The 10,950-nt window shown below is 37.5% G+C and overlaps 1 protein-coding gene across 1 annotated transcript in view; it reads right to left on the bottom strand.

The window, feature by feature from the left end:
- Window positions 1–8,617: 8,617 nt before the first annotated feature.
- YIPF4 (Yip1 domain family member 4) overlaps window positions 8,618–10,950 on the bottom strand; it is a 30,474-nt gene continuing 28,141 nt past the window's right edge. The window contains exon 6 of the mRNA XM_089690193.1: window positions 8,618–10,915. Within this exon, the coding sequence (XP_089546319.1) occupies window positions 10,778–10,915 (138 nt within the window). The 3' untranslated portion in view covers window positions 8,618–10,777. The remainder of the gene's footprint in view (window positions 10,916–10,950) is intronic.

The raw sequence follows: 10,950 nt of genomic DNA, 5'->3' as shown, positions 1-10,950 counted from the left end.
TGAGAAACATATTAATCACTGGAGAGGGGATAATACTATTAGAGAAATTAGCAAAAAGGACTCCAAATGGATCTTTGAAATGGGCTGTTTAGCCCCTTATGGCTTGAAAAAAGAGTTCAATTTGACTTGCTTTATTAGCAATTATTAAAAAGAGCATAATATGTTGGGATTTAGACATATATATATTTGGTATAGGGTCTTTTTAAAAAAAAAAATTATATGGATTTTTAAAAATTATATGGAATTTTAATTTTAATTTTTAAATAAAATTTAGCTTAAGGAGTAGTAGGTAATGCGATCCACCTCTAGAAGACAATTAAATATAAATTTTATATATATAATAATGTTAGTATGTTTTAATTACAGATATTTAACATGTATATTATGTAGTCTAGGGAGGGGTGAGTATAGTTTGAAGGTCACATACAATGTATTTTACTTTATTATATAAATTAATTTTATTAATTTTTTTTATAAATTAATTTTATAACTCCTAGTGGTGTTTTAATAATACATTCTAATAAAATGAATGGGATTGTTTAATTTATATTTTATGTATTTGCATAGTTTAACAATAATGGGATTTTTAGCATTTAAGATTATTAATGATATATGTAATGAGATTAGGAGGCTTAGTCTTTATATATAATTTTTATTTATTCATTTAGTAGTAATGTATGGCCCCTGTGGTGTTATGTATAGCTTGCCAGCCCATCAGCATATAGTAACATAGTGCAGAGTATGTAATATTATCATCTGTTTGGCAATACAATTTTCTTAGATGAGTGTTGCATCTAATAGACCCCAAAAAGATGGCCGCACGCATGCGGACTACAATAAAATGGCGCCCGTTAGAGATATATAAGGCAATGAGAGGAGTGACGTCCAATCATATCCCCCTGATGAAGCCACGTGACCCGGTGGCATAACGCGTAGGGGAGGGGCTCTGAGGTCACAACACTGTCTCAGACAGAACGACGAGTATAGGCAGAAGCACACACAGCAGGCTATGCTATACCATTTTGAGCTTGTTTTAATTTGCACATATGTAAGTTGGGATATTGTTAGCTAATAAATTTAACATTTAAAAAGGATAAGGTACTATGGTTTCTTTTTTTTTATGATACCCTTAATGTGGCACACTGGAGAGAGGATTTTAAAGGAAGGAGGAGACCCCTGGAGGGGAAAAGGCAGATATTCATCCATCCATACCCAATACAGGGATCATTCTACTGGAGAGACCCCAGGTGGAATATTACCAAACTACAGCTATCCATACAGCATTTGGAAAGAATATCGCATACAGGAGAAGTGATTTACATCTGTCCAATTAGGACAAAAAGCTGTTTTAGCCTAATATTATTTAGGCTATATATAAGGTGAGCGCATATATAAATCAACTGTATCCAGATACTGGAGTTGGAGCTTCTGAATTTAAATAGGACAATTTATAATTTATTATAATATATTGTATTCACGGTAATAACGCATCTGTTTTCAGGTGCATATTGGGCATATAATCAGGAAGCGCGGCACTATTGGTATAATTTATTTACACTACTTAATGAGTTGGTGTGAGTGTCATTGAACCACATGGGAGGAGTTGTAATTGAATAATTAGCACAATTTAAAAATTCCCAATATTAGCTCACAAGTAATTATATAATTTTCAAGTCTTGCCACAGATTCTCAATTGGATTTAGGTCTGGACTTTGACTGAAGCATTCTAGCACATGAATATGCTTTGATCTAAACCATTCCATTGTAGCTCTGGCTGTATGTTTAGGGTCATTGTCCTGCTGGAAGGTGAACCTCTGCCCCAGTCTTAAGTCTTTTTGCAGACTCCAACAGGTTATTTGTTAAGATTGCCCTGTATTTTGCTCCAGCCATCTTCCCATCAAATCTGACCAGCTTCCCTGTCCCTGCTGAATAAAAGCATCCACACAACACGATGCCGCTAGCACATTTCATGGTGGGGATAGTGTGTTCAGGGTGATGTGCAGTGTTAGTTTTGACCAGAGCACCGTCTTCCACATATTTGCTGTGTCCCCCAAATGACTTCTCGCAAACTGCAAACAGGACTTCTTATAGCTTTCTTTCTACAATGGCTTTCTTCTTGCCACTCTTCCATAAAGGCCAGATTTGTGAAGTGCACGACTAATAGTTGTCCTGTGGACAGGTTCTCTCACCTGAGCTGTGGATCTCTTTGGCTCCTCCTGAGTTAGTTAGTGAGCCTCTTGGCTGCTTCTCTGATTAATGCTCTCCTCACCTGTCAGTTTAGGTGGACGGCCATGTCTTGTAAGTTTGCAGTTGTGCCATACTCTATTTTTGTATGATGGATTGAACAATGCTTCTTGAGATGTTCAAAACTTGAGATTTTTTTTATAACCTAACCCTGATTTAAACTTCTACTCAACTTTATCCCTGACCTGTTTGGTGTTTTCCTTGGCCTTCATGATGCGGTTTGTTCACTAATGTTCTCTAACAAACCTCTGAGGGCTTCACAGAACAGCTGTATTAATATTGAGATTAAATTACACACAGGTGGATTCTATTTACTAATTAGGTGACTTCTGAAGGCAATTGGTTCCACTAGATTTTAGTTAGGGGTATCAGAGGAAAGATGGCTGAATACAAATGCATGCCACACTTTTCAGATATTTGTAAAAGATTTTGAAAATCATTTATCATTTTCCTTCCACTTCACAATTATGTGCCACTTTGTGTTGGTCTATCACATAAAATTCCAATAAAATACATTTACATTTTTTTGTGTAACATGACAAAATGTGGAACATTTCAGGGAATATGAATACTTTTTCAAGGAACTCTATAATGTTGATCTGAAATTTCAGATTTTGAAAACTTCATAAAAGACTTTGAAAAATGAGCGATGTGCTGACATTGTTATATGCATTAGCATGCTGTGGATTGCATTTGCTTTTTATATCTTGTATATGTCCTCAGTGACAAGCAGATGGCATATACTGTATGTTTGATTTGTCTGGTATTGACATATGTTCTCGCTTTGCTGAACCGTATTCCATGTAGGTTTTGTATACTTGAGCTCAAGCTCCCATGGTCTTGTCCTCCAGGGTGCCATTTTATTGCACAGAGAGAAAGTAAAAAAGAACTACAAAGGGACAGCGAGCAGAGTTGAAGCATGCTGTTGTTGAAGTTGAGACTACTGAACAGTAACATTGCAGTATGACAACCTTGTGACAGGAACATGTACACTAAATGAGGTTTCCAGCATAGGTTTTGTGAAGGCATACATTTTAGTTTATTTCTTTCATAAAAGAACCACATAAACGCATTTGATAACTGCAAAAAAGCATTACTGCAGTGGAATGCTGACCTAGAAAAAATACTGCATACCAAACATGCAAAGTAGATTTCTAGGAGTTGAGGAAATTATTTTTACTTTGTAATATGGAATATAATAGTTTAAGTACGGCCAAAGCTCTTTTGGCCATGCTTTTCTTTGGGTCACATGACTACACTCATTTTCAGTCTCCTTTTACTTAAGAGTTAGCTGATGGTGAGCTATTGCCAGCTATCAGCTGATAGGGCAGAGCTGTGTTAGGCGCTGGAAGGATCCCAACTACTGTATATTGTCAGGGCCCACTCGGCTGCCTGACTGGCTGCTGGCTCTGCCTTTCAGCATGTGGCTGACAACGTAACCCAGCCACTCCTGCCCCCTCCTAAGCCTGGCACTCCAATCCCCCCCCCGCCCTCCCTGTGACAGCGGTACGAGAAGTTCCCCATACTAGCTGTCACACGGCTGCATCATTCATTCAGTGTTGTGTGAATTGATGAATTACAAGTCGTGACGGCCTTAGCAGCTGTCAGCTTGTAGTTCTCATTGAACTACCATGGTGCTGTGGAGCGTTGTGGTAGTTCATTGAATCTTCCTTTTAGTATATCTGCTTTCCCATACATCCCATACAGGCAAGCAGATAACTGACAAGTCTGTAGGAGACCTGCAAGGTACCAGGAATCTGCTGATAAGTAGGTCGCAGCAGGACAATGCTGGATTTGCTGGGCAGCCAAGTATGTGAACTGGACACAACCCAGCTTAACAGGTAAAAGGGAGTGAAAGAAAAAAAAAAAAAATTGAGGATTTGTAGCCAACTTTACCATGTGCGTAAAAGTATTTAAATGGGTAAGTTCAGGTTTAGGAACATGTTACACCTGTATTTAAGGTGTAACATGTTACTATGCAGAACACCCCCCCATTTCATGACCCAAAATGTAGGAGCAATTTTTCAATTAATATCAATGTAAGGCACATTCCTTACACTGACCAACAGTGTAAGAGAGGTCTTATCTTACTGACCTCACAGTAAGGAGAACCTTCTCTCATTGACCTCCAATCTAACATATTCCAAAAAATGCACCAACAATATATGGAAAGGAGTCCTTTAAAAGAGGTTTAGGAAGAAGTTTAGGATTTTTTTTTTTAAATTATACTTACCTAGGTGGATGCAGCATCGATCCGATGCTGCATCTGTCCTCCGCCAGTTCTAAGTGTGAGAACTCAGTGATCAGACACCGTTAATCTCTCAGTTCTCTCTCTCTGCTTTGAGTGTCAGTCTCCGGTTCTCTGCTCTGCTCGCCAGAACTCACTGGAGCACTGGGTTGTAGAGGGGGAGAGAGGGGTTGGCTCAGGCTCTCAGCAGATCTCTGAGAGGCTGAACCAGCTGTTGGTCCAGGGATCTGGGTGGATACCAACTTTAAAGTCAAGATCTTTCCCCAGCATGGATTGGTGCGTAACAGCAGACTTTAACCCACTGTCCACTGAAAATGGGTCACAGGAGTGCAGAATGAACTGCACTCCTGTGATCCACAGCCAAATGAGCTTTGGGTGTATTTTTCCTTTACTAACTTCAAATATTGCACAGACATACATCTAAAGAAAAAAACAGGCGCATACACCTATAAAGTAAAAGAAAAATTGGGAAAAGTTATTAAATGACCCCACATTTAACTTTTAGGCCAAGGTTCACATTTGTGTGTTGCAGTTTTGCATTTTACGTGTTTTTCCCGACCGCCATATAGCAGAAGTACTGCTACAGGGCAGCAGGGATGCGCAACATCATATATATATATATATATATATATACACATACATATATATATATACATATATATACACACACACACACACATATATATATTGCATCTCCAGGTAGGGGGCGTACACGCACTTCCTTACACAGCAGAGCAATAAAGAGCAGCTTGTCTATACAGTAAAACACAATACAGCACACAGTTGACCCTTTGATCGCCCCAGATGTTCACCCCTTCCTGCCCAGTGTCATTAATACAGTGTCAGTGCTGTTTATTAGCACTGATCACTGGGTGTCACTGGGGATGTCAGTGACAGTCAGTTCCCCCCCCCGTCAGAATGCCCACCGCAGTCCCGCTAAAAGTCACTGATCGCTGCCATTACTAGTATAAAAAAAATAAGAATTCCAATATATATACCGCCATTTGTAGACACTATAACTTCCATGTAAACCAATTAATTTACATGTATTGGGATTTTTTTTTAGCAAAGACATGTAGCAGAATACATTTTGGCCTAAATTTAAGACAAATTTTTATTAAAATTTTTTTTACTGGACATGTTGAATAGCAAAAATTCAAAAGTATTTTTTGTTCCTCAAAATTGGTGCTTTTTTTTATAGCACAAAAAATAAAAATAAAAACAAAAAAACAGAAAATCAAATAACACTGAAAGCTCTATTTGTGGGGGGGGAGGAGATACATTTCATTTGGCTGCAGCACTGCATGACCGCGCAATTGTCAGTTAAACTGACGCAGCGCCGTATCGCAAAAAAATGGCCTTGTCAGGAAGGGGGGGGGGGGGGTAACTCCTCTGGACGGCAAGTGGTCAACGTGCTGCGTTAAGACAGGCTTTTTATTTTAAAGAGTTTTGCACATGTAGCCTGAAGTTGATCTAAGGCATTTTAGCTTTATGTACATACACTATGCTTCAGGTTGAACTGCGCTACAACTCAGACTACCCACAGCAGAATGCATCTGAGCTCACTATACCTGCTCTCATCTAAAGCCATATGACTTATTTTAGTCACACAGAAGCTCCACTGTATCCCATGTTTAAACAGGCCATAGATTGCACCTTTTCTGGCTGCAGCATTTGATTTGTTGGTTCAGCATTCTAAAGGGTAATCAGGAGCACATTTTCAAAGTGCTTAAAATTGCCAACCTAGATCTGCTACAGAACGCTGCGCTGAGAACTAATACAGCATCAGCTCCAGTGGCACCTGCTCCATCTCCCATAACGACTGTTGTGGCAACTTCTGGACATGAAACTCCAGCTACTCCCATTTCTGTGGAAAATCTTAACTTGTTGAGTTGGAGTTTCCTAAATCAGTGCCACATCCAGTTTGAACTTCAGTAAATAAAATGTAGCTTAAGAGTGATTGTCTTGTCTGTCTTTGGGTGAAGAATGATCTGTCTGATGTCTGCCTTGGTGTCAAGTTTTCAGAAAGAGATGAACCCAGTCAAGTCTTTAATGTTTCAGTGATCCTGTAATCGCACCAAGGCTTCTTGTCTGTAGTATTCTAGTGCACAGTGCATTTATGCATATTAACTTGCAAACCCAAGGTTCACTGCAATTGCCTTGAGCACTACATGAATAATAGAAGCTCTGAGCCATAGGGCATTGTATCCCTCAAGTTTAAATTTTTACTGAAAATGTTCATGTTGGTTTAATTCTGATTTTGTTCCTTTCCCCCAGTTATGTATACATCTAGACGTGGAGGAATATAAGATAAAAGGAAAAAGTTATGTATCATCAAGATAGCCTTGGATCCATGTGTCTTCTGCTATGATTAGTCATAGCTTCAGTTATTCTGTATGTTACAGGATCTGCGTATCCACATTGATTTACCTATGCAAAATTCTGTTGGTATAGCAATATTATTGTTGATTCTGTAAACTCTGTTCATGGTCTTGACAATAAAAGTTGTTTGGATTAAAAAAACAAAACTATTTGACTGAAATAAATAGACAATCAGTTAGGACACCCTGAAAACTATTTACAGTACGCCATTAACCACTATTTAGATTTGCCATTAGCCACTTCTCTACCACCATACATATTAAAAACGGCAGAGTGGCGGTCATGTTCTTCTGTAATGCCATTTATAAACAACACCTAAAAACACACAAGAGTGGCCAATGCAGCCCTGAATGGCTGCGATCTGGAGCCATCATCAGCCAGCTCAGATCAGACACAATTTACAGAGTTAGTCAGAGTGGCTCTGTACCTTGTGATCACTACCATGACCAATCCCAGCAACCGCATATGTAAACACTTTAGTGTTTATATTAGAGAGCCCTCCCCTTTCTCACAACCGAGGAAAGGGAGAAAGTAGTATTTACGAAGATTTTATGAATAGATTGTAGGAAGAATATTAATGAGGGATTTTAACGGATTGTGGGATTATTTTTTTTAACCCTTTCACCCCCTCCTCTTCTGTATCTGTGATCTGTATATTGTATATGTAACTATTCACCTTCCTTATACTGTACAATAACTCCCTCATCTTCATTCTCTCCCTGTACGTTACTCGTACATTAACCCCTTCAGCTCTCCTTCAGTGTATGACCTGTACACTAATGATCAGCTGTATCTAGTGAACAGTTGCCAAGCTGCAAGTTTTACCCACTCCAGTTTTACCCACTTTTAAAAAAAAAAAATGGCAAAATTTAGATCACTTTGGGGTGTCTTCTTTAAAAAAGCAAAAAAAAAAAAAAAAAAAAAAAAAGGGAGGTAATTTGGGGGCGTTCGTAACACAGCATTGTGTTGTGTCTACCTTGCCTTTTTTTTTTTTTTTTTTTTTTTTTTTTTAACATAACAGGAAGGGAAACGTTTTGGTCTTTTTTTTTTTTCCTCCCTTTCTTTTATATCGTATATAAAACATACAACAGGGGTTAATAACCAAAAAGTAACATACTATTATAAAAATATGATCTAAAGTTAATTTGAATAGTGTTGCATAACTGAGTATTTGTCAAACTATCACAGTACCAAAAAATTAAAAATGGCTCTGTAATGAGTGGTATTACAGGTTGGTACTTAAAAAGGCCAAAGAATATGTGAACTGTACCTAGATGATATTTAGCTTACTAAAGCCCTGTGTATCATAGACATTATTTTATTAGAAGACTGTTTTAATGGGTTTTTTTAATCCTTTGTTGCATTTCAGTGCTGCTGATCTTCTGCCGCATGACATTTCTTAGGGTGGGTTTCCTAATAGTGACAACGGTTAACCATGCCTACATAGTATGTGTTAAAACAGCATCTTATAGTCAAGACAAAGACAGAACACCATCAGCTTATCACAATAGTGCCTGAACAAGAACATGGTAGAAGCAGCAGGGATTATTTTAATGAAAGCTACATATATAAATGTTAAAGTGTTAATGTACTTTTCAGTATTTTTAAATGATATTTTAGTGATTCAGTTTACATGCATTTGTTAAAGTCTACCAGATCTTTTGACATTGCTGCCATATCATATAAAACCCAAACCAACACAAAAGAAAATGAGACCCAGAAAAGACAAGCAATACAGGTATGTTGATTCATTGCAATGTTTTTTTTGTTTTTATTTTTGCATTGAATCTGAAATTAAATCTATAAAAAGTCGCATATATAACAGAAGAATTAAAGAAATGATGGGTAACACATCAAAACCTGTTATATCTGTGGAAAGCCATCAACTTTCATAAATATTTATTAACCATACCTACAGAATCGATTGCAATATATAAAAAAATTCAAACTTTTACAGACAAATAGTAAACCCTCCCAAATGAATTGCACTTGAATCTGTGTTATTTTTTTTTTTCTTTTCGGGCCAGTTCACACTACAAAAATGCACTCCAGATGCATTCCGGATACATTTTTGCTTACCAGTTCACACCACATGCGGTTCTGGTCCAGTTTTGATGCAGTTTGCCATGTTCCAGTATGGTTCTGTGCAGAAAATAAAATGCAGTGTGTTCTACACTTTTTTCTGCACCGGAAACTGAGTGCACTGATGTGAACTAGGGCCATTGGAATACATGGAAAACACTATGCATGCATTTTTTTTTATGCAGAAAAAAAGCGCACTGAACTGCATCTAGTGTGAACTAGCCCTTAGAGCAGCTCTTTATTTCACTACAGGAGAAGAGATTAGCTGAACATGTTAAAAATCTTGGATTACAGAAGGGTTTTTTTGTTTACATTGGGACACCCCAGTGGTCAGTCTCCCAACAATGCATAGGAGAAAAGGGAGTATCATGTAACTTCAACTCTAGCACCTCCTGATATTACCATTGAGAATTTATAAAATTAGATTAAATCTAGTCATTAGGAGTCCACCAAACAAATGTAAAAACAAATCACATGGTTCCTGTATGGGCATTTGGATGATCAAGCAGTTCTGAAACTTGTTTGTACAGGAGAAAAACTTTTAAATGTAGTTATGATCAAAGGTCAATTAGGCTTTCCAACACATAAAATGCTTTATGTAGCTTCAGCATTTTGTGATGGAGCTTCTCCACTGATATCTCAGTCTTGCTGCTTAACCAGTCTCTGCCCATCTACAAAATGTCTGCAAACCCCAATGGCTTAATTTGAAAATGAAGCAACAATGGGAGATAAAAGTGTGAACAACATACAGGAGGATGTGAGGGCAATTTAGGATTTTCTAAGCCATGCTTATTTAAGTTTCCTAAACGTTCTCCAGTCATATCCACTTTATACAGTACAATTGTCCACATGCTTTCAACACCTTAACATTATAGAAGATTTCTCCTGCTGATCTGAGTTGAACTAAAAGGTCCAGGCAATCATACAAAACTCGATGCGGAGATGCACTTTTTCACCACAGTTTTTAATCTGGCACATCCCCAATGTGCAAATTTATCTAATCTGGCACTTTATTCCACAAACCTCCAAAGAAAGAGGCTATCCAATTACATTGACACCATCTAGCCTAAAATTAAAAACGTACAACAAATTAACAATTTACATGGGACAAAAATTTTATATTTCTGAATCTATTCCCAACTAAGAACATTACCCCTTGCTTTAATGCTATTTTACAGAATTTGCTAAATTAAAACATGTAAAAACAAATATTTTAGACTCTATATATACACCTTACTCCCATATAACAAAGGGGAACAGATTGAAAGGTGCACCAAAGGTCTATTAAAACTGAAAAGATAGTAGGAATATATCTGGTTATCCGTTACTTAGGTGTCCAAAAATTATTTAATAGAACATAGAGCTGGTCAGTACTGAAATCTCAGCATATAGGTTATTGAACATACAGATTTGTAGGACCAACAATATGTGTGCCACATTTGATAACAGTCATGTGCTGTATCTATATTTAGTGCATATACAACACCAGATCTCACCAACCGTGTAGACAACTGATTGGTTAAATGCTGCTCTTTCTGAAGGTGTTCAGAGAAGATCAACTTAAGACAACAGAAATGCTAATAAAAAAAATAAATTACAGAATTGTAATTGCTTTAGTTGATCCCTGCCTTGAGGGGCCTGCACCATATTGCCATATACAGATTAAGCCCCTTGTACTGAACGTAGGGGTGATATATACACACAGCCTTAATACATTCCAAAGTTTCAGAAAGGAGTAGAGTCATTAAAAGGCTACTCCCAACCCAACCAGCATTACACTTTACCAATGTACCAAGTGAATGAACTGTCTAAAAACTGTCATCACACTCCAGTGTACAAAGATAGAAAATAAATGTACAATAAAAAGATGGGATAAATTAAAAGAGGCTTCTTCGTCTTAAATTCTTCTCCGACTAATAAGGATGCAGCACTGTAGGCAGCCCAAAACACACCAAAGAGCTGCAACACAAAAAAACATAACATTAATATGGTCT

Source organism: Staurois parvus, unplaced genomic scaffold, assembly GCF_062004578.1.
Source record: "Staurois parvus isolate SC_StPar_1 unplaced genomic scaffold, SC_StPar_1.0 ptg000520l, whole genome shotgun sequence".
In the NCBI taxonomy this organism is placed as follows: Eukaryota; Metazoa; Chordata; class Amphibia; order Anura; family Ranidae; genus Staurois; species Staurois parvus.
Note: the sequence above shows the minus strand (reverse complement) of the source record. Positions and strands in the feature narration are given on the sequence as shown.